Source organism: Felis catus, chromosome F1 (assembly GCF_018350175.1).
Source record: "Felis catus isolate Fca126 chromosome F1, F.catus_Fca126_mat1.0, whole genome shotgun sequence".
NCBI lineage: Eukaryota > Metazoa > Chordata > Mammalia > Carnivora > Felidae > Felis > Felis catus.
Window position 1 is genome coordinate 11,858,439 of NC_058384.1, and position 24,637 is coordinate 11,883,075.

The window sequence follows — 24,637 nt, forward strand, 5'->3', positions numbered from 1 at the left end:
GGAAACATGGGGCGAAGGTGGAAGAAACCGGGCCGCCTCTGAGTGACCCTCCGCCCCAGGACCTGGGACGCTACGTAACCAAGACCGTGAAGCGGTTCCTCCGGCCTCGCTTGGCACTCACCATAGCCTCAGGATCTCGGCACAGGGGAATAGGTAGCGTTGCCACAGGAAGACACCACCTCAACCCCGACGCGCGGTTACTCCGGCAACAGAGCCCCGCCTACTACCGGACGTGCGGAATCGCCACCGCCCCGCCCCTTCGTTCCCAGGGGCTGGGAGAATTAGAACTCCGCCCATCCCGTCGACAGCCCCGCCCTTTCATGGCGCCGCTTGGGGCCAGCGTCATCGCTTAAGTTTGGTTGACAGGTGACCCGGAAGTTAAGTTATACACAGCCGGCGCTCCACATATCCTATACTTTATTTCTAAGTGGACATCTATCCGTTTTTCACTTACAGAAGCCTTAGACCTCATGTGCTGCGTCACTCGCGTTTTAAGACACCACAGAGTGTATTTACCTTTCTCTTTTGGAAAATCATTCCGGAAACGAAACCCTGAGAACAGGAAGTGATTAATAGTGAGCCAGCCGCTGGATGTCAGGAAGGTCTGGGCGGGTCAGCTTCGGAACGGAAGAGGAGTGTGCGGAGCCCGAAGGTCTGTAAAGTGAAGCCCCTGGGATCGGCAGAGTAAGGACCCTTGGCGGTAAGTGCAAGAAACGGGCTTGTGTAACCGAGGGGCGGGGGGGACGTTTGAAAGGGACAGAGGTCTGGGTTGGAGTTTGGTGTTCAGACGCTTTGGATTTGGGGAAAGGTTGCCTTTTGTTCCAGGAAAACTTGTTCAGACAGGGACGGAATTTCGGATTCGTCTCCCCGGACGGCAGAGGTTGACCAGCTTGTCGCTTTCCCATCTGTTACCCACTCCACACCCTCCCACCCCCTTGAATTGGCCCTTGCCTGCCGAGCCGTGGCGCTTCCTCCGAGCGCAGGGGCTGGGCTCCTCGCTCTTGCGAAGGAGACCTGTTTTCAGAGCGACAGAAGGGGGGTTTGTGACTATTGAGGAAGGTAGTCGTGGAGGACCCTGTGCCAAGTCAGATCGAGTACTCAGGGTGATCATTTTTGTGGTGAAACCAGTTGCCATCTAACGTACAGTTCATCATATTCGATCGTGTCATTCTACTAAGCACCACCTTCCTCCTCATGTTTTCCACTGAATCTTAGTCTTTACTGAAAAGGCCATGCACACGTTTCTGAAAACATATGCTATGCCATTTTAATTCTATGACCAAGAAAGTGCAAATTAAGTTCTGAGTATTTTTGTTATATAGTTTAAACAGAAGTTCCTTTGGGATATAGTTAGCAAATTAGTGTCACTAATGTCCCCTGAGAAAGTAATTAATTTCTTTAAAATTACTGTTGGGGCGTTTAGGTGGCTCAGTCGGTTAGGTGTGCCTTCGGTTCAGGTCACGATCTTGTGGGTCACGAGTGCCAGCGAGCATTGGGGCGTGTATTGACAGCTCAGAGCCTGGAGCCTGCTTCACATTCTGTGTCTCCCTCTCTCTGCCCCTCCCCTACTCGTTCTCTTTCTCTCTCTCTCTCTCTCTCTCTCTCTCTCTCTCTCTCTCTCTCTCAAAAACAAATAAAAACATTTTTTTAAAAATTTTTAATAAGTAAGATTACTGTTGCCGTATCAATGATACAAAAGCCGCTACAGTAACTTCACCACAGTTTCTTAACTAAAATCCAGGGCACCTGATAGAGTATACTTGGCAGAAACAGTGAAACAAATTTGAAAGTAAACCACCAGTAATTTTTTGAGACCTTCGTTAACTATAACAATATCACCTGTGGGAAGGTTTTGAAATGCATGTGTACTAAATGCAGAAACAAGTAGAATATTGTCATATCTAAATTACAAGGTAAATAATAAACTTAGTAAACATCTTTGTATGGTATTGTCTTAATTGTTTCAATTTATACATTTTTAGGTTTTTCCGTAGAAGGTTTGAGGTGCCTTTTCATTGGTTAAAAAATGACTACTCTTGAAAGTTTACAAGCCAAAGGTAAGTGTTCTTTTTTTGATGTTAATTGTTTTAAAAAAATTTTTTTTCATGTTTGTATTTATTTTTGAATGAGAGAGAGAGAGAGAGCGTGCGCATGAGTGGGGGAGGAACAGAGAGAGAGAGAGAGAGAGAGAGAGAGAGAGGGAGACACAGAATCAGAAGCAGGCTCCAGGCTCTAAGCTGTCAGCACAGAGCCTGATGCGGGGCTCGAACTCACGAACTGTGAGATCATGACCTGAGCCGAAGTCAGACGCTCAACCGACCGAGCCACCCAGGCACCCCCGATGTTCATTGTTTTTAAAACATGTAATTTATGACACAAGGACGGAGGAGTGCTTGAGCCAAGCAACTAAATCTCATAGAGCTCTTGAGAATCATTTGTGTTTCAGATTTCTCCGTGCTTGTTTTGTAGTGTGGTGTTTACATTTCAGTACCCAGGTCTACGACTGAGTAGTCACATCATTGGATAGTATTCATTACTGCTGTTAAACTACTGTTAAACATTTAGTGTGAAAGCAAAGTTTTGCAGCTATGCGTTCTATTCACTACAAGAGTAAGACTTAAATAAACAAGATGTATGTTCTAAAGATTTCAGTAGACACATGAGCAACTAGGAAGTGTGTTGGGTGACCATTTGTGTTGGGTTGTATTGCTTGGGCTGCTATAACAAACCAAATCGGGTAATGGAAATAGAAGTGTATTGTCTCGCAGTTCTGGAGGCTGGAAGTCTAATATCAAGGTGCTGGCAGGGCCATGTTCCCTCTGAAGGCTCCAGGGAAGGATCTGTTCCAGGCCTGTCTCCTAGTTCCTGGTTTGCTGGTAGTTTTGGTATTCCTTAGCTTGTAGATGCATCACCCTGATCTTTGCTTTATGTGGACATGGCATTCTCCTTGTGTGAATGTGCCTGTGTGTCCAGATTCTTCCTAAGGACATCAACCGTGTTGGATTAGGGGCCCACCCTACTCCAGTATGACCTCGTCCTAACTAATTACATCTGTAATGACCTTATTTCCAAATAAGATCACATTTTGAGGTATGGACTTCAACATAGGAATATTTGAGGGGGGGCCACATCAACTCATAATGCTTGCTAACTACAGTAGTTACTTTTTAGTCCTGCTTTAGTCCTGTTTGTCCTCTCTAGAACTATTGATCATTCCCACCTTTTGAAATACTTTCTTTCCTTGACTTCCATGATATTATTCTTGTTTTCAGCCTACTCTGTAGCCCTTCACTGTTCCAACGCAATAGCCACACGTGGCTATTTGAGTTTATGTTGATATTTTTAAAAATTAAAAATTCAGGGGGTGCCTGGGTGGCTCGGTCAGTTAAGCATCCGACGCTTGATCTCGGGTCAGGTCTTGATCCCAGGGTCATGAGTTCAAGCCCCACATTGGGGTCCACACTGGGCATCAAGCCTACTTTAAAAAAAAAAAAAAAAATTCAGCCCTTCAGTCACCCTAGTCACATTTCAAGTGCTCATTAGCTACGTATGGCTAGTAGCAATTGCATTAGAAAGAGCAGATAGAGAACGTTTCCATCACTGCAGACAGTTCTATTGGGCACCAGTGCTCTAAGTATATTTTCTCTCTTTCATCCTTCTCTTCTTTTGGTTTATCTTTTATATATTAACGTGTTTCAGCCCTCTTTCTCCTCTGCTGTCAGGGCTTTAGTAATTGTCTGTAAGAACAACTTCCAAATCTGTCTGTAGCCTGGATCTGTTCCTTTGTGCTTCAGACCCTGATAGCCTACTGACCATCTTCAGACAGGCATTGAGAACACTTTTTGCATGTCCCAAAGTGAACGCCTCCTGATTCAGGCTATTCTTGGACAGTGAGTTCCGGAGATTGGGGCCTGTCCCCTTCTCTCCATGGGAACTTATTTTCCAGAAGCCAGCTTTGCAGTAAACAGACCTCCAACAGCAAACTCTTTGAAAGGGATTCAGATATGTTTAGGAAGCAAGGAAGAGAAGATCATACCAATACATATTTAAGTGAATTTATTCAGCTGTGTGAACAGCATTTCGGAGTCACTGGAAATCATTAGAAGAAGCGAACCAGAGAATATAATGAAAGTAATACACTGGGGATTAATGAGGACTAGGGCAATTAAACGGTAACTACGGTGAAAGTCATTAGCATGGTGCGCGGCAAAAAGCGAAACCTGAATATCGTATTATCATTGGAGATTAAAAGTTAGTTATTGCAAGGCCTCTGTGAAAGTAAATTATTTTTTATTTGTTGCTACCTGTTTGTATTGAGCATTAGACTTATAAAGCACTTTCCCATGCCTTATTTCATCTGATCTTCATTTTACAAGGTACATAACTCAGCTGTTAGTCCTATTCCTACTTAATATAATGGTAACCGTTGTTAGTGAACAAAAGTTACTTGTATGCATGGCCTAGAAGCAGGTGCATTTGTCATGGTTGGCGTTTGTCGGCGGCCTGCATTTCCTGTAACTGCCTCACAAGAGAAGCAACATTGGTTTAGAGAGTCCGAACTTCCTCTCAGTGGACATTTGAGCGATATCGTCATCACGAGAGGGACTGCTGCTAGGGTTTCATTTGAACGGGAAACAGGCAATAAAGAGAAACCGTTCGAAAATCAGCATTTGAATCCAAAACTTTCTTGAGAGCAAGATTAAAACTAAGAGTATTAAATAAAACCAGACCGTCTAGGGAAAGTAAACCAGATAGGAGAATCTGAATCATCTAAATACTTAGAATTCCATCCGATACTCTAACACTCATTCTGTGGAACAGGTATTAGACGAAAAAGAAACCTACGGACAGATAAATTTGGGAAGTTCTGGATTAAAGGAGAGTTTGTGCTACAGGACCTCCCAGAGCCTTTAACATCCTCGCACGCTGTGAAGCTGTGAAGAGTTACAGTAGATAGCATGGCCCACACTTATTTGACCAGGGAACTCTTCATTCATGGAGCCTGTGACAAGGAGAATGATCCCATGTCAATAAAATGTGGACCTAACCCTTAAGTCCACAATCCATAACACAGATATTTTAATTTAATAGTAACTAAACCTCATTAAATGAAATTGGTGACATTTGCAAAGAATATTGATTTCAGATTACTGAGTGACAATCCCTAAATTGTTTAACTGTTTGATAGCTGAATCTGCATCTACTCTGAAACGTTTGTCAGACTATAACCGAGTGTCGGAATTAACGCTTTGGTGTAGAGGGGGAAAAAAGTAAGCAGTTTTTAAATGAGTTAGTTATTGGATGTTAAAATGAAATCTCAGTGGCGGGTTAACACTGATGAACTTCAGTAAGTGCTTACACGTCTTTTCCATGCCAAGCACCGTGTCATTAAGCTGACCGTACAAAGATTAGCAGGCAGACCCTGCCCTGTGGAGCCCCCAACGGTCCTGTGGGTGAGAGAAACAAAGTGTGTTAAAACACTCTGTTTGCATTATTCTGAGAGCACTGAGGGATGAGAGGAGAGTAAGGGTAAGTGATCTGCCCGAAGTCACACAACATGTGGCAGTGGGGGGATCGGGGGGAGCTTCGGGTATTTTGACCCAGAGTCTGGTGTTCTTTGTACCACACCATCCTACAGACTTAGAGTATCTTGTGTTCTTGGAGTTAGAGTTTTATGGGGAAAGGAGAAATGTGTAATGATAGACTAGAAAATCGTTTTTGCGTCAGCATTCTAGAGCAAGGGTTGGCAAGTTATGGCCCTCAGCCTCCTGAGAATATTTGCAAATCAGTTTGATGACAGGGAACACTGACTTTGAATCCCACTTGGGCCAAGGGTTATCCCAAATAAAAAATATTTCTGTGCTTATTATCAGACATATACTATGAAAAAAAGAAAAATTAATTTCTCATTAAAGTTTCATCTTTGAAATTTGGTTGGTTTTTTTTTTTCTTCTTTGTATAAGTGCCTGTATAGTATCCTCAATTTTGCCTCATGGTCCATAAGCCTCAAATATTTCTCATCTGGCCCTTTATGGAAAAAGTTTGTCAACTCCTATTGTGGAATATTATTTGTTCTTTGCCTACATTTCAATAATCTTTGGGGAAGGCGGGAAGGATGAGCCATAAACTAGAGATATGTTTTCATTCCTTGATAACTGATCACTGGGAAGAATGATGTTGATGAATAATTGAAGAATGGTTCCTTTGGTTCCCTTCGAAGCGTGGAGAATAGGGATGGCTGTTTGGGTCCACTTAAACATTACTCATAATTATGGAGCTCGTACCACAGATGATTGTCTTCCCACCTGAGAGAAGACAATTGCTCATGAATGTGCCCTGGATTGTGCCTTGGATGTATGTAATAAAGCTTTCTATGTGTGTCCTAAGGGAAGGTAGAATTATGAAAGGTAAGTTACCAGGTGAGAAAATGGAAAGCCCAGACTCCCACTTGCCTCCATGCCTGTGCACATTAGCAACAAGTATAGTTTTTACAGAGTGGTTACAGCTGCCATGTCCTCTATTGTACATCCCTCACACTCATAAATGCTTGAGTAAGTAGAGCAGTTTAAATTTTTCTTAACGTTTATTTATTATTGGGAGAGAAGGAGAGACACAGAGCATGAGCAGGGAAGGGGCAGAGAGAGGGGGAGACCCAGGATCCCAAGCAGGCTCCAGGCTCCGAGCTGTCAGCCCAGAGCCCGACACGGGGCTCGGGCTCACAAACTGTGAGATCATGACCTGAGCCGAAGTCAGACGCTCAACCAAGCCACCCAGGTGCCCCAAATAAGTAGAGCAGTTTAAATAAAGTTAAGAGTAAATTGAGGCTGAACCAGGTGAAGAGAACTTCTTGATTGGAATGTGTGATGTATCTTGTTTGAAAAGAGACTTCTTGGGGCGCCTGGGTGGCACAGTCGGTTAAGCATCCTACTTCAGCCAGGTCAGGATCTCGCAGTCTTGTGAGTTCGAGCCCCGCGTCAGGCTCTGGGCTGATGGCTTGGAGCCTGGAGCCTGTTTCCGATTCTGTGTCTCCCTCTCTCTCTGCCCCTCCCCCGTTCATGCTCTGTCTCTCTCTGTCCCAAAAATAAATAAAAACGTTGAAAAAAAAAATTAAGAAAAGAGACTTCTTTTGAATACCCATTAATGTTCCTTTGCCCTTTAAATTTAGCAGTAATTATTTTGTGCTGTGTTCTTGAGTCTCCATTACCTAAAATTCCAACTCAAAAACGTTACGACTTGCCTAAAAATCCTATTCAAGCCCAGTAGCGTGTCACACCTGCTTCTTGTTTCTTCCACCTCAGTGGACCCGGATGGTACGGCCCTAGCTTTGTCTTTTGTTGTTTTGTGAACCCCCAGCTAACTCCTGATTCTATAGAACTTCTTCCAAGACAGAATGTCTTAGAGACAAAATTCAATTTGCATTAGGTAAAGTTAGCACATCCTAAAAGCAAACGTTAAGAACACAGGAACAGGCCTTTACTTTTGCAAAGTTCGGTGGAAGTTCCCCTGGGGGCTCATGTGTTCCGGCCTGACCTGAGATCCCAAACTCTTTATTTCTCCTTCTGGAGTATTCCTTTGTGGGTCTTCTGGAGAGCAGAGTTAGTCCTAAGGCCCAAGTTAACATACAACATAGAAATGACAAAATATTTTATCCTGATGTAAAATGTTTTGTAAAATGGAACACATTATACCCCAGATGCCTTTCCACCTCCTCTGTAACTAACGTAACTCAGGACTCCCAGTACATTGATAGGTCTGTAGGAACCTCCCCCCTGCCCCCCGCAAACATCTGTTAAATAAAAAAAAAAACAGTTCTAAAGTCTAGTGATATACTTTTCTAAGACTTGAGCATAAGAAAATAAAAGTTAGAACTATATTTGATGTCATGACTTAAGCTTTCTTTCTCCCCCTGAATCAGGATCCAAAGTTTATTATTAGTTTTTTAAAGAGTAACCACACAGGCAACAGAAGCTAACATTTAGTGAGCGCTCACTGTGCCAAACACCATTCTAAACACGTCACGTGTATTCGTATTTAAGTGTTGCATTAAATCATCGGTGTTGGGGATGAAAAAATAAATAAATAAAACGAAATAAGAACGTGAGGAATAGATCTCCTGACACTTTGCTAGAGTTATTTGGTAAAGCAGTGTGACAATACAGATCTTCTCCCGGCACGTTAATTCCATTCTTGGGAATTTATTCAAAAGAAATGATTGAGAAGTTGAGAAAAATCTGTAGGCATAAAAGTATTCACTAAAGCATTACTATAGAGAAAAACTAGAAAAAGTCCAAATATCCAACAATAGAATAATAAAGTAAATAATGCTGTATTAACTTGAAGGAATAATGTAGTCATAAAATGAAAAGTATGAAGAATGTAGCAAGATAGGAAAATATATTAAGCTTCTAAAGTTAATTATGATTACAATCATATAAAAATAAAGGAATTTGAAGTAATGAAAAATTATTTTAGGGTGATGAGAATATAGGTAATTTTTTCTTCATATCTTTGAATAATGTAATGTTAAAAACCAGAAGATATGTGTATGACTGTATTTGAACTACTGTAGTTTCTGTATTTTTTTTTTAATTTTTTTTTCAACGTTTTTATTTATTTTTGGGACAGAGAGAGACAGAGCATGAACGGGGGAGGGGCAGAGAGAGAGGGAGACACAGAATCGGAAACAAGCTCCAGGCTCTGAGCCATCAGCCCAGAGCCCGACGCGGGGCTCGAACTCACGGACCGCGAGATCGTGACCTGGCTGAAGTCGGATGCTCAACTGACTGCGCCACCCAGGCGCCCCTGTAGTTTCTGTATTTAACAAAGTTTATGAAGAAGAAGAAAACCATGCTTATTAAAAAATAGAAATCTAATACAGAAACCTAAGGAAAGTATTCTTGTTAGGTATTTCCCTTGCTGTAAAACAGCTGTAAAACAGCTTTATAGGTAATTTTTTTCATTGTTTCTTGTTTCTTTGTTTGTTTAACATTATCCTGAACAAGCTTACCATTTCCTATGGCTCTTTGCTAGAGAAACCCATTTCTAGGATGAGAAATTGGGAATCACAGTAACGAGTCATTGCTTGATAGAATGTGTATATATTATGTAATCCCTTTTTAATATGGCTTTGTATTTCAGAAATTCTTAAGAAAGGTTTAGTTTTAATAAGACCTTACTATTGCTCTTATCAAATTGTTTTCCTAACTTCATGGGTTACAGCGAAATGTGCTTAACGTTTAATAACAAAGATTAAGATTTAATTGATCAAGACATGATACTGATATCTAAAGGTAATTGGGGCGCCTGGGTGGCGCAGTCGGTTAAGCGTCCGACTTCAGCCAGGTCACGATCTTGCGGTCCGTGAGTTCGAGCCCCGCGTCGGGCTCTGGGCTGATGGCTCAGAGCCTGGAGCCTGGTTCCGATTCTGTGTCTCCCTCTCTCTCTGCCCCTCCCCCGTTCATGCTCTGTCTCTCTCTGTCCCAAAAATAAATAAAAAACATTGAAAAAAAAATTAAAAAAAAAAATAAAGGTAATTGAGGCTGAGGATATACTTTGGCTTTTTTTTTTCTTTTTAACTAGGAATTGTTTCCTGTCTTTGCCTTAGAAGGTATAAATATCAAAATATAATGAATTCACTAAAGACCGGCCCATGATTGTTTTAGTTAACACTTCTATAGGAATAAGATTTCAGTGGAACTATTTTTGCACCACCGATTGCATTCTGATTATATATTACCCTGTAATATATGTTCTCTTTTTATATGCATGCCCTAAATTAGATAGTAATTTCCTGAGCACAGTAGTCCCCACTACCTCGTATGATATCTGGTCAATATTAGGCATCAGCAGCATGTTTGCTGCCTGTGACCGACTCAAAGCTTGTCATTAGAACCACTGTTATATGTGCTTGTCCTTTGCCCCTCCCCTTGTTATCATTCATTTATTATCAGCTAAAGAATACTGCGAGCGAGGCACATTACTGGAAATGTAGTAAACAAGAGACACAGAGTCCCTACCCTCATGGGACTTCTATCCTAGAGGAAGGCACAGACATTATCTAACTGGTGACGCTGAAAGGAAAAAAAAAGTCAATTTGTCAATTTACCATTTTGATAAATAGAGAAAAGGAGAAATGCAGAGTCTTGGCTGCAGGTGCACAAAAATGGAACCCAGCCTAATCTGGAAAGGTTAGAGACAGGCTTCCCTTAGAAAAGGTTGAACTGCAATTATAAGGACGGGAGGTAATTAACTAAAGGGAATAGGAAGTTGGGAAGAATATTCTGAGCAGAGAAATGTCTGCAGAGAAAGGAGTTTTTAAGACACCCACACAAAACAAGTCAGGCAGGAACACAGAGTCTGAAGAAGTAAATGGCCGAAGTTGAGACCCAGGAGACAGGCAGATCATGGAAGGGCCTGTAGGCCGTAGTGGAGACTTTGGTCTTTATTCTGAGTGATGGCAAGCCGTGCAGGGCTTTCGTGCAGAGGAGCACTGCTTTTTACTTAAAGCTTCCCCGTAACTGTTAGGTAAACTCCCTGGGCTTTTGTGGCCTGATGAAAAGGCTTATTAGCAGAGGCAACAATACTTCAGATTGATGAGGTAATAATTCTGGTTTGTAGAAGGCCTCCCAGACCGACTGACAGCTTAGCTCTGGAGTCAGATTTGGACTCAAATCCCAGTTTGACACCGAGGATCTGGACAAGCCATTTAACTTTTCAAAGCCTCTGTGTTTCTAAAAAAATGGGTAGTGTTATGCTTACTTCATGAGATAGTTGTAAAGATTAAATGATATAATGCATCTGAAGGACTTAGAAGAATCCTTGGCACATAACAAATTGAATAAAAATTCATTATCATTACTGTGCACAGGCTGTGGCTTCCGCTTTCTCAAATGTATGCTGGGCTTGTAAAATGGCAAGAAGTCTAACGTGTAGCTCAAAGGGATGTTACCGGATGTACTAATTCAAGAACTCCATGTAGCTTAAGTATCATCTCAGCTGCCTCCTTCTGCCTCTTCTACTTACTTACCAGGGCAAGTTCCTGGACTGCTTTGTGCCTCATTTTCTTCATCTATAAAATAGAACTAATCATACCTACTCGAAAGGTGAGTTATATGCTAAGTATTTAGAATAGTATTTGGCACGTGGTAAGTCTTTTATAAGTGTTGGTTATTTGTTACCTAAAATTTTCTCATTTAAGACCCAAGATATGGATATAGATGTCATTAAATTCATCTTGTGGAGGTTAAAACTGAGGCTCAAATAACTGCAGGATTTTATCCATGATAGCACAGGGAGTAATGATGGAAACAAGGTTCAAAACCAGATCTGGTTGATCGCAGAGTTCCTGTCATTTCTCTAATACCGCGTTCTTCCATTCGTTTAGGGCGTGATGCCTGCCCTTGTGTGCTTATCAAACTCAGTGGGAAAGTGTGATTAGCATGGGCGAAACCCATAAAATGATCATTAAAGTTCGTGATTAAGCTTTGAACTGAATATTTGAAACAGCAAGTGCTTTAGGCATGCAGAGAGTGTGCTGGGACAGTTGGGAGGCTTTAATGCAAAGAGTGGAGTCAAAGCTAACTTCTACTGGGTAAGTTAGAATCACAAATCACAGTGAGTGGCAAAAGAAGCCATTTAAGAGAAGAAGAAGCGGCAGGAACAAGGGCCTGTTGGGGCCTAGAGGAAAGAGTATTGAGCAGTCCAGTTAGGTAGCTTGTGCGAAGCATTCTCTGCCAAGAGTTCACAAAGCAGATGAGTATGTTTTGAGGTAGACGGCCCAAGAATGCACGCCTGTAGCTTGTATTTACGTTTATAGTGAACTGACGTTATCAAGGGTCTGCAGTGTGCCAGGTGCTTGGCCTTAGCATGTTCTCTCTTACCACAACCCTGTAGCATTGTTGCTGTTACCGTCATTTTGCAAAATATGAAATAGAGATTCACGGAGGGTTAAATTATTTACCCAGGGTCACACTAGGAAATAGAGGTCCGAACCAAATACCCTGATTCCAACTCTCTCGCATTTTCTACCAAGAGAGAAACCATTTACTGAAGGAAAGTGTGAACCCGTAAGACTTTCCTCATCTTTTATTTGACACCTGATTGTTTCTGAAACCTCGTGTTTACTCTGAATTTTTTGCGTTCTTTTTAGCGTCAGTAATTCTGAATGTCGGGTAAAGCATGTCTTGGCATTTGCGCCGCATTTCCTTTTAGCAAGTAGCTTATGTTTTGTTTTCCCTTTTATAGTCACCCTCACTCCAGCCCCAGTCCGAGGAGCAGGAGATGGAATGGAAACTGAGGAGCCACCTAAAGCTGTTGAAGTTACCTCTGGAATCCAGCCCGTGAAGCATCACATCCTTCAGAACCCACGGAAGAAAGCAGTTCCAGGAGACAGCCCAGGAGTTCTTCAGCTAGGGAAGATCCTCGCTGAAAAGGCAGTGGAAGTCGAAGCCGTAAGAATATTAGTTCCCAAAGCTGCTATAACCCATGATATCCCCAACAAAAATGCAAAGGTTAAGTCTCTGGGACATCACAGAGGAGAATTCCTTGGTCAGTCGGAGGGAGTTGGAGAACCCAGAAAGGAACTGTCAGAGGTAAAGAATGTACTGGAGAAGCTCAAGAACTCTGAAAGAAGGTTATTACAGGACAAAGAAGGTCTTTCAAACCAGCTCAGAGTACAGACAGAGGTAAGAGCCAATAGACTTAACGAGCTCTGCTCTTTACACCTGGACCTTCTAAGCTTGCGTAGTAGAAACCTATACTTCCTCTTGGAACGCCATTTGTTCTGGCTTGTCATTTCTCTAAAGAGTTTTCTCTTAAATTTCTCTTTCTCAGCACGTCTAGTAGAACGAGTATGTGTTGCGAACTTCTACCCTAAACCTGGTTGAAGATGCACGTGTGAGGTGCTTTGGACAGGACCACCTATAACGTGTCAAGAAAGTCACAGTTACAAAATTCCAAACCCAAACCTGACCGAGTTAGACTTTGAAACGGACTAGTTAACAATTTCTGTTTTAAGAATCCATAAGTTCCAAGTATTTTTCTTTATGCGCACATAATACTTGGGATGAAGAAATGGTGGGGTAAGCATTGTAAATGGAAAACCGTCTATTAGTGCTCGATTGTGTTTCATTAGCCTTTACGTCGCCTTACCTCTCACCCTCTGTTTCTCGATTAGACTCTTCGTCTTTTGGCTAGATGTCGTTAGCCTTTATAAGTGACACTATGGTTGGTGGTTCTTACCCAAATAGGTCTTCAATGTTTTTTAAATACCTAATTTCTAATTACAAAAGAAGTACATATTTATTGTAAATATTTTCAAAAATACAAAAAAATGAAAATAGTACCAAACATAATTATACCATCCAGTTATATAAATGCACAGTTATACATATTGAGTTCACGTTTGCCTTAAAACCCCCATTTTTGGTTATTAATATTTTCCGGTGTCACAGAATATTCTATTACAGTATCAATTTTTTTTCACTATAATATACTCTTTTACTTATGTATTCAAAATTGAAAAACAACAAATCCTGTCCCCCTTTTAGCAACTGTCCTTGATTAACTTAATGGAACCGAAAGTTACATAAAGTAAACATGTTTTTAATCACTTGTTTGTTCTTCTATATCCCATACCTATGATGGATGGTGCAACACAAGAGTGCCTTCCAAATCACACATAACATTAATATTAGAAGAAATTTTGTTGCGTTACTCTTTTTCAAAAATAGCTGATTACCGTTATCTAGCACCCTTCCCTCCCAGCTTCCTGATATATTTCAGTCTTACTTAAAGCAAGACTGATGTGAAGGAGAAAAACCACAGCTGTGCCTTCGGCAGGATTTTCAAATGGTGGCAGCAAAGAATAAAACTTTGATTTTCTGAATATTCTTTGTTTAAACCACATTCATCTATAGTTCTCTTGTGAGTTGTAGGAATCCTGTCTATGCACGCTGCTTCTTCCTCACAACATCTGGAAATAAATTCTACATGAAACCAAAAGTCTTAACCCTCCTACCTGGCAGACACTTCAAAATTGGGGATAGAGAAGAAAATTCAATTATGAAAAAAAACTGTAATGAAATCCGTAACGGCTGAGTATTTCATCAGATAACTATGTTTGACGTGCACATGTATCTTTACAAATTCATTTAAATGTGTATCTAAACATATCGTCTGTATTTCTCCATCACCCACCTCCTCCAGCCCCCAAGTAAATGAAGACCACCAGCCAAACAATTCCAAATGTCTACTTCTCTTTGATTCCTTGTCTTGGTCAAAATATCTCTATTTACCTAGTCACTTGCATTTTGGATTTTTTGGATTTATCCTGAACTACTTCCTTTTCACCCCCTATGCCAGACAGTAAGCTCTTGTTTTCCCTCCTGATGAACAAATTTTAGGATCTTTTTCTATATTCTCCAATAACGCGATACTAGAATACTCAAGAATAGTTTTCACCCGGACTGCTGCACCTCTGACACTCTAACTGGACTCACCTCTTAGAATCTTGTCTCCTGTCATACGATAGCATTTTTAATAGCAACGCTGTTCTTTCGTTGCTGCACTATATATCAATACCTGCTACTGGATATTTACGTTTTAATTTTCCACATTTGAGATAAAGTAAAGAACATGCTTATAAATATTCTGAATTGCTCTCTTTGCTTAAATTCTTACAAATCCTATGACACAAAGGAATTAATTTCTGAATGCTGAGAAAGATTAAAAAAATAAAACACTTTATGTCACTTTTTGGCAAAATTTATTGGTTTAGTTTTCTAATATTTGCCTTTAAATGTTAACTGGAAACAGTGTATAATTTTTATGATAATGATTGGTACTATTATTAGAAGAGGCTTAGTTTATAATCACGTGGACCATAGATACAAATACATAGTGATAGATATGGTTTGTATGGATTATGAAACTCCAATATTTAATAGTTGCTTTTTGATATACACTTTAAGTAATGGAGGTCCAAATACGTGAAACCTGGCTTCTCTTTTTCCCTTTTGCCACATTGAAGTCAGGGACATTACTTTGAGCTTATTGTAACGGTCATGTTTTCTTCTAGGTCAATCGTGAGTTAAAAAAGCTGCTAGTGGCTTCTGTTGGGGATGATCTTCAGTATCACTTTGAACGTCTAGCCCGTGAGAAAAATCAGCTTATTTTAGAAAATGAAGCCCTAGGTCAAAACACAGCTCAACTTTCTGAACAATTAGAACGTATGTCAATACAGTGTGATGTATGGCGAAGTAAATTCCTTGCGAGCAGGTATTTTCTGTTTTAAGTAGTATTTCATTTCCTGGTTTTGGCTCTGTCAGATTTTTCACCATAACCCAAGAAAGTAGGTTCGAGTGTGAGAATTTCTGACTCAGACTGTCAAAATACTGCGTATATTTAAAGAGATGGTGTCTTCCTCCTCCTCCGGGCGGTCAGTCTCCCTACGTGGAAAAGTGGTATCAGGATTCTCCCTCGTTCCAGAATTCTAGTAACTGATCTATAGGGGAAATCATTCCTAATACAGTATTTAAGAACCAAGACAAAACTGGAAACTCAGATGTCTTATCAATAAAATCAATAAAATCACACAAAAAGCCAATACTGCTTCTTCCCACCTCCTATGGGGAAAACTCAAATATCATTTCTCTTCCCTGCTGTGTTCTCGTAGCTCTTTTAACTATGTTAATTATGTAAGAGAGCTTCCCAGCCTTTTTCTCGCCGTGCACAAACGAAATCATCCGTACGGCATGCCGAATGGGGCCACTCTTCAGCAGAGGCGAAACCCCCAGGGCCCTGGCCCACAGACAGTTGGGACACTCCTTATCTGTTGTGATTCTTTGTCTGTTCAAGCCCCTCCTCCCAGCTCCGAGTGACTGGAGCCCAGGGTGTGGGGTGTTACCCACGTGCCTCACACGTCACATGTTTAATAAGTTCGGTCATCTCGAGATTTCCCCGCATAACACCAGACGTCTTGAGGCTGTACTGTAAGAATCGCTGGCTGTGATGAAGAAATTTGCGGGGAGGTGTTTCTTCATGTCTTAATAGCTGTGATACTTTTCAGTAATGGACAATGCTCTTAAAGTCCTTAATTTGTTTCCTAATTGTGCTCACATAGGATGGTGTGTGGAGAAATGGATGTACTGCTTATTGACTTAGAGTGAAAGTTCATTCTGACTGAACACCTGAAGAGGCAAATCATGCGTGTGTCATACAGATTATTGCCATACGCAGCTTTCTTGACATCCTTATCAATGCTGATAGTAACATTCGAAGGGCAATAAAACTGAAACTCGACTTCACTGACATTTAACTGATTTAATCTTTGGTCGGTAGTCACTATGGTCTGAGACTTTAATTTTAGGTTTAAGATTTTTTTTTTTCAACGTTTATTTATTTTTGGGACAGAGAGAGACAGAGCATGAACGGGGGAGGGGCAGAGAGAGAGGGAGACACAGAATCGGAACCAGGCTCCAGGCTCTGAGCCATCAGCCCAGAGCCTGACGCGGGGCTCGAACTCCCGGACCGCGAGATCGTGACCTGGCTGAAGTCGGACGCTTAACCGACTGTGCCACCCAGGCGCCCCATATTTTTTTAACCGAACGCGGGGCACCTGGGTGGTTCAGTCGGTTAAGCGTCCGACTTTGGCTCAGATCATGATCTCACGGTTCGTGAGTTTGAGCCCTGTGTCGGGTTCTGTGCTGACAGCTCGGGGCCTGCAGCCTGCTTCGGATTCTGTGTCTCCCTCTCTCTCTGCTCCTCCCCTGCTCACACTGTCTTTCTCTCAAAAATAAATAAAGATGAAAAAAATTAAAAAAAAAAAAAGAAAGAAAAGTTTTTTTAGCCAAATGAGCAAGCATACTTTAAAATTTTGCTTCAATTCCATTAATAGAGAACTGGTTAAATAAATTTTGGTACATCCAATCAGAAGAAACCATGAAGCTGTTGTTTTTGAAAAAGGGAAAGCGATATGCACTATATGCACTAATGTGAAAAAAAATCACCAAGATAAATTATAAGGTTTAAAAAAAAAAAGGCATAGAAAAGTTTGTATTAAATAATCCCCTTTTTTGTAAATAAGTGGATGTATTTATTTTTCAACATATTCTTTTATGTTGCCATATATATACATTTTTTTTTCTGGAGAAATAAACTTTATCAGTTGTAAAAGAAGGGTGGGGATGTTGGACAGGAGGAAAGACTTAGTTTTTCCTTGTATAAAAGCCTTTTGTATCTTATTTTAATATTTTTCTAAAGACAATGAGGTAACTGAGTGATAGGAACTCATTTTTGTTTTCCTCTAAAATTTTCTGTATTTAAAAACATGTAATTATTATTATTTTTAATTTGGTTTATCTGGAGTAAGACTGAGGTACATTCCAAAAGTCACTCTAAAGGAAAGTTAAATAACTTTTCTTTTGTCATTTTGTAGACACGTTTTTTTAAATCCCTTTAATGAGTTCTAAGATTATATATATTTTTAAATGCTTTAAAACTGAGAAGTAACTTGACCATGTGAAATCTTTGTAAGCTTTTGAAAATGAGTTACAAAGGTAGCATATTAACTTCTTTACAGCCGGAGAATTTATTATCAGGGAATTTACACGTGACATTTTCATCTTTTCCAGGGTTATGGCAGATGAATTAACCAACTCCAGGGCAGGCTTACAGCGTCAAAACCGGGATGCACAGAGTGCCATTCAAGATCTCCTGAGTGAACGGGAACAGTTTCGTCAGGAAATGATAGCTACCCAGAAGTACGGCACTTGTTTCCACTCTCAACTCTTCTTCCTTCTCTTGCAATTTTTGTTACTGTGATAGTTCTTTAGTATTTCTACATGCAGTAACTTATTGAGCGTATACTTTGAGGAGCATTTTTAAATAGATGCCCAGAAGGGAGGAAGACTGAAAAAATAAGACCACGTGCGTCTTACATTCTTAATTACATTCTTATATATAATTCTAGTTATAATAGAAGTGATCTTTGGTTTTATTTATTTTTATTTTTATTTTTTATTATGAAATTTATTGTCAAATTGGTTTCCATACAACACCCAGTGCTCATCCCAAAAGGTGCCCTCCTCAATACCCATCACCACCCACCCCTCCCTCCCACCCCCCATAAACCCTCAGTTTGTTCTCAGTTTTTAGGAGTCTCTTATGTTTTGGCTCCCTCTCTCTCTAACCATTTTTTTGATCTTTGGTTTTAAAAGTGGTTTTTGTTTATAGTTGTAGCACTTCTGTGTAATTTTTGGTAGCGGCCAAAAAGTGCACCTGTCTCTCCTTTGGGAGGTCTTAAGGACTGTTCTTTAGCATTAGAGTTTACTTTCATGACCATATGCTCCAGAACTATCAAAATTGATGGTCTTTCTTAAAAGTACTTTGTACTTCTATACACACATCTTCCTGGACTTACAGTGGGGTTATGTCCCAGTAAAGTCATCCAAGGTGAAAATACCATGTGTCAAAAATTAACTTAATACACCTAACCTACTGAACATCATGACTTAGCCTAGCCTACCTTAAACATGCTGAACATGTATATTAGCCTATAGTTGGGCAAAATTACCTAATACAAAGCCCATTTTGTTATAAGGTGTTGACTATCTTGGGATTTGAGCACTACACTGAAAGCAAAAAACAGAATGCTTGTTCAGGTACAGAATTTTGTAAGTGTATTCATTGTTTACCTCCCGATCACGTACCTTGCTGGGAGCTGTGGCTGACTTCTGCTGCCCAGTAAATGAGAAAGTATGGTGCTGCCTACTGCTAGACCAGGAATAGATGAAAATTCAAAATTCAAAGTATAGTTTTAATTAAATGTTATTGCTTTTGCACCATCATATAGTAAAAAAATCACCAAACCATCATAAGTCAAGGACTATAATTGATTTATTACAAATCAAATCAGTAAGGGTCAAAGAAGAACTCACAGGGGAAATTATAAGAATGAAAACAATACATATGATGCTTGAACAACATGAGGAGGAGACTGACCCCCACCCCCACGCAGTTGAAAATCCATGTGTAATTTTTGACTCCTCAAAAATTTAACTACTTCTAGCCTACTCAACCAGAAGCCTTGCCAATAACATAAATTGTTGATTAACACATATTTTGTATATCATATGTAGTATACACTATATTCTTATAATAAAATAAGCTAAATAAAAGAAACTATTACTAAAATTATAAGGAAGACAAACTACATTTACAGTACTATACTGTATTTACTGAAAAAAAAAAATCAGCACATAAGTAGACCTCCACAGTTCAAACTCACATTGTTCGAGGGTAAACCATATATCAAAATATCAGATTTTGTGGGAGGCAACTAAAGCAGTGTTTAGAGGGAAATTTATAGCTTTAAACACTTATTTTAGAAAAGAAGAAAGGTCCTGACAGTAATTTAAGCCTACTCTTTAAGAAACACAAAGAGCAGGGGGCACCTGGGTGGCTCAGTCAGTTAAGCATCAGACTTCGACTCAGGTCATGATTTCATTGATCGTGAGTTCGAGCCCACATCCGGCTCTGTGCTGACAGCCCAGAGCCTGAAGCCTGCTTTGGATTCTGTGTCTCCCTCTCTCTCTGCCCTTCCCCTGCTTGTGCTCTCAAAAAAAAACACAAAGAGCAAATTAAGCAGAAGGAAGAAAATAATAAGAATGAGAGCAGAAATAAATGAAATAGCCAATTCTAGTTCTTTGATGAATAAATCTAAGAAACCTCTAGGCAATATAATCAGGGAAAAAAAAGAAAGAAAGAAACACATTGCCAGTGTCAGGAATTAGGAAGGGCATATATTACCTAGATTCTATAGACATAAAAAAGATGATGTGGGGATGTTATGAACAACTGTATGCCAATAAATTCAACAACTTAAATGAAATGGACAGAGTCCTTAAAAGACACAAAACTACCAAAGGGTACTCAGGAACAAGTCACCTGAATAGCCCTAACCTATTAAAGCAATTGAATTTTCAGTTAAAAACCTTCTAATAAAGGAAATTCCAGGCCTACATAGATTTACTGGTAAATACCAGCAAACAACTAAGAAAGAAAGCAAGCCAAATTTACACAGACTCTTCTAGAAAACAGAAGGGAACACTTTCCAACTCACTTTATGAGGCCAGCATTACCTTGATACCAAAATCAGAGGTATTACAAGAAAACTACAGACCGGTATCTCCAATGAACATAGATGCAAAAGTCCTAACCAGAATTTTAATGAATCAAATCCTACAATATGTAAAAAGGTTTCTACGTCGTGGCCAAGTACATTTCATCCTAGGAATTGTAAGTTGGCTTATCCTTCAAAAATCAATTAATGTAACTCATGAAAAAGGAAATAATAGATACACAAATCAGATCAGTAGTTCTGTACCACTAGATGAGTATACCAGTTTATTGTACCTGTACTAAAATATGAGAACTAAAAAAAAAGTTCTGCTTGTTGATGACTTCCAGATAATGACATTAATAAATCTATAAATGCTATCTATAGTCTTATTTTAACCAGAAATTTCCAATTTATTGAACTCTGAGAAAAAGATATGCGAGAAAGATATACTTACATGATTCCAGAAGAATGTTTCCCGTCTCTTTAGTATTCTTGACTTTTATGTTTTATCCTCTTATTAATATTCAGTGTTCCTGTGTGTTCTATGCAGACTCTTGGAGGAGCTCTTAGTCTCTTTGCAGTGGGGAAGAGAGCAAACCTACTACCCAAGTACACAGCCTCACACCACGGCAGAACTAGCGTTAACAAATCACAAGTTGGCAAAAGCGGTCAATGCTCATCTTCTGGGAAATGTCGGTGCTAACGGCCAAAAAAAGGTTCCATCGCCAGTTGAATTCTGCAGCACCCCAGCAGAAAAAATGGCTGAAACGGTAAAATATTTCTCTCTTGTGTGACTGTGGAACTTCTAAGACTGTCCCCTTACCAAAAGGTGATATGTTATAACACAAAGTGCTTGTGATTAGGAGTTAGGAATTATGGGATCTAAACCTGATTCTCATGCTAATGAGCTTGAGATCTTGGAAAAACTTGTTTCTTCCTTTGTGTTTTAATTTCTTAAACATTATTACCATTGGTGCGCCTGGGTGGCTCAGTCGGTAAGCGTCCAACTTCAGCTCAGGTCATGATCTCGCGGTTCGTGGGTTCGAGCCCCGCGTCGGGCTCCGTGCTGACAGCTCGGAGCCTGGAGCCTGCTTCGGATTCTGTGTCTTCCTCTCTCTCTGCTCCTCCCCACTCACACTCTTCCTCTCTCTCAAAAATAAACATTAAAAAAAATTATTACTATGTCCTTCAGGAGAAAAATGTGATTGTTTTGAAAGGGCCTATCTTTTAGCTATTATCATGAGCTGATAATAGATTACTTCTGACATCAGAAATTATTTCATTCCCATGTATAGATATGAATGTGGCAAATACTGCGGAATCAAATAGTGTAGACCCAGTACCTGCCTATCGCAGGCCTTGTCCTTAACCAGAATGGTCCACTTTTAAAATCAACTCAACACCTCTCTCCGTGACCTGTGATCTCAACTCTTCTTTCCAAGCCCTGATTGCTTTAATTGCCCCGGTTCCTCGATCACATAATCTTTATTCCCTCGATCCCTACGTTTTTTTTGTTGTTGTTGTTTAAAAGTTTTTTGCTTTTTTTTTTTTATTTTTTTTTATATATGAAATTTATTGACAAATTGGTTTCCATACAACACCCAGTGCTCATCCCTACGTTTTTTATTTCATCTCATCAGCTCACTCCCCTGGCTTCTTTTCCTTCCATAACTTGCCTATATTTCAATTTTAAGTATGTTTCTCCCTTATCATCTCTCAGGTACCCTGAAAATGTCAGTCCTTTGTCAGTTCGGCACTTGCCTTGTTTCTGTACCTGTCAGATTATAGCCTCACATTCAGTAGATGACTTTGGTTCCTAGTTCACAAAAAAAAAGAAGGCACAGGCAGAAAATTCCTTCAAGGTCCCACATGATACCTAGAAGCCTAAAAGAAAAAGAAAAATCTCTCTATCCTAAGTTCTCTGATGTGGCCTTACCACCTTTACAAGCAAGAACGTTGGACAAACGGTCCATACTTGTTTGTATTCATGTACCATCCATTCCTCAGTTCCTGCCATACTAATCCCAGTAGCCTTCCAGCTCTGCTCTTCTCAAAACGTGCTCATATAAAGGTCATGAACATTTAAATGCTTTTTTACCATATTTTTTTCTTTTCAGATTTTTATCTAAATTCTAGTTAACATACAGTGCAATACTGGTTTCAGGAGTAGAATTCAGGGATTCATCATTCACATACAACACCCAAGTGCTCATCATAACAAGTGCCCTCCTTAGTATCTACCCACTATCCATCTAGCCCATCCCCCACCTACCTCCCTCCATCAGCTCTCAGTTTGTTGTCTATAGTTAAGAGTCTCTTATGATTGGTTTCCCTCTCTCTTTTTTCCCCCTCCCATATGTTCATCTGTTTTGTTTCTTAAATTCCACTGAGTGAAATCATATGGTATTCATCTTCCTCTGACTGATATTCTGCTTAGCAGAATACACTCTAGTTCTATCCACATCATTCCAAATGGCAAAATTCCATTCTTTTTGATGGCTAAGTAATATTCCAGTGTGTGTGTGTGTGTGTGTATGTATACACCACATCTTCTCTATCCATTCATCATTCATTGGACATTTGGGTCCTTTCCATGGTTTGACTAGTGTTTTTAATGCTGCTGTAAACATTGGGGTGCATGTACCCCTTCAAAATCAGCATTTTTTGTATCCTTTGGGTAAATGCCTAGTGGTGCAGTTGCTGGGTCATAGGGTAGTTGTATTTCTAACTGGTTAAGGACCCTCCATACTATTTCCCAGAGTGTGTGCACCAGTTTGCATTCCCACCAAAAGTGCAGGAGGGCTCCTCTTTCCCCACATCCTCGCCAACATATGTTGTTTCCTGAGTTGTTCATTTTAGCCATTCTGAGAGGTGGTATCTCATTGTGGTTTTGATTTGTGTTTCTCTAATGATGAGGGATGTTGAGCATCTTTTCATGTGTCTGTTAGTCATCTGGATGTCTTTGTAAAAATGTCTGTTCATGTCTTCTGCCCATTTCTTCACTGGATTATTTATTTTCTTGGTGTTGAGTTTGATAAGTTCTTTATAGGTTTTAGATACTAACCCTTTATCCAATATGTCATCTGCAGATATCTTCTCCCATTCCATAAGCTGCCTTTTACTCTTGTCAATTGTTTCCTTCGCTGTGCAGAAGATTTTTATCTTGATAAAGTCCCCCAATAGTTCATATTTGCTTTTGTTTCTCTTACCTACAGCAAATAGTCTAGTAAGAAGTTGCTGCGGCCGAGGTCAAAGAGGTTGCTGCCCATGTTCTCCTCTAAGATTTTGATGGTTTCCTGTCTCACATTTAGGTGTTTCATCCATTTTAAATTTATTTTTGCATATGGTGTAAAAAAAAAAGTCCAGTTTCATTCTTCTGTATGTCACCGTCCAGTTTTCCTAATGCCATTTGTGGAAGAGACTGTCTTTTTTCCTTTGGGTATTCTTTCCTACTTTGTTGAGGATTACTTGACCATATAGTTGTGGGTCTATTTGTGGGTTTTCTGTTCTGTTCCATTAACCCCTATGTCTGTTTTTGTGCCAGTACCATACTGTCTTGATGACTGCAGCTTTATAGATAAGTTTAAACTCCAGAATCATGATGCTTCCAGCTTTGCTTTTCTTTTTCAGGACTGCTTTGGCTATTCGGGGTCTTTTGTGTTTCCAGACAAATTTTAGGATTGTTCTAGCTCTAGCTCTGCGAAAAATGCTAGTGGTATTTTGGTAGGGATTGCATTAAATGTGTGGATTGGTTTGAGTAGTAGAGACATTTTAACAATATTTGTTCTTCCAATCCATGAGCATGGAATGTTTTCTCCACTTCTTTGTGCCCTCTTCAGTTTCCTTCATAAATTTTCTAGTTTTCAGAGTACAGATCCTTTAGTTCTTTGGTTAGGTTTATTCCTATGTATCTTACAGTGTTTGGTGCCATTGTAGTTGGGATCGATTTCTTGATTTCTTTTTCTGCTGCTTCATTATTGGTGTATAAAAATGCCGCTGATTTCCGTGCCTTGATTTTACATCCTGAAACTTTACTGAATTCATGTATTAGTTCTAACAATTTTTTGGTGGAGTCTTTCAGGTTTTCTGCATAGAGTATCATGTCATCTGCAAATAATGAAAGTTTTACTTCTTCTTTGACGATTTGGATGCCTTTTATTTTTTTGTTGTTGTTGTCTAAGAGCTGAGGCTAAGGCTTCCAGTACTGTGTTAAAAAGTAATGGTGAGAGGACATCTCTGTCTTGTTCCTGGTTGTAGAGGAAAGCTCTCAGTTTTTCCCCTTTGAGGATGATATTAGCCGTGGGTCTTTCGTATATGGCCTTTGTGATGTTGAGGTAGAATGGATGTTATATTTTATCAGATGCTCTTTCTGCATCTATTGAGAGGATCATATGGTTCTTATTTTTTCTTTTATTAATTTGGTATATATGTTGATTGATTTGCAAATATTGAACCATCCCTGCAGCCCAGGAATAAATCCCTCTTGATCATGGTGAATAATTCTTTTAGTGCATTGCT

General features: G+C 39.9%; 2 protein-coding genes across 4 annotated transcripts in view; one reads left to right on the plus strand and one right to left on the minus strand.

The window, feature by feature from the left end:
• NME7 (NME/NM23 family member 7) overlaps positions 1-271 on the minus strand; it is a 260,452-nt gene extending 260,181 nt beyond the window's left edge. For both annotated transcript variants that reach the window (XM_045048905.1, XM_019821576.2), the window contains exon 1: positions 122-271. In XM_045048905.1, coding sequence (XP_044904840.1) covers positions 122-124 — 3 coding nt within the window. In that variant the 5' untranslated portion in view covers positions 125-271. The remainder of the gene's footprint in view (positions 1-121) is intronic.
• A 63-nt stretch (positions 272-334) lies between these two features.
• Positions 335-24,637, plus strand: part of BLZF1 (basic leucine zipper nuclear factor 1) — a 30,303-nt gene continuing 6,000 nt past the window's right edge. Inside the window, exons 1-6 of one of the 2 annotated variants that reach the window (XM_003999171.6) lie at positions 335-700; positions 1,983-2,057; positions 12,244-12,683; positions 15,077-15,276; positions 17,631-17,759; positions 20,670-20,889. In XM_003999171.6, the coding sequence (XP_003999220.2) occupies positions 2,027-2,057; positions 12,244-12,683; positions 15,077-15,276; positions 17,631-17,759; positions 20,670-20,889 (1,020 nt within the window). In that variant the 5' untranslated portion in view covers positions 335-700; positions 1,983-2,026. Of the gene's footprint in view, positions 701-1,982; positions 2,058-10,867; positions 11,103-12,243; positions 12,684-15,076; positions 15,277-17,630; positions 17,760-20,669; positions 20,890-24,637 lie in introns of those variants that run through there. The other variant, XM_023247380.2, reaches the window with a different exon arrangement.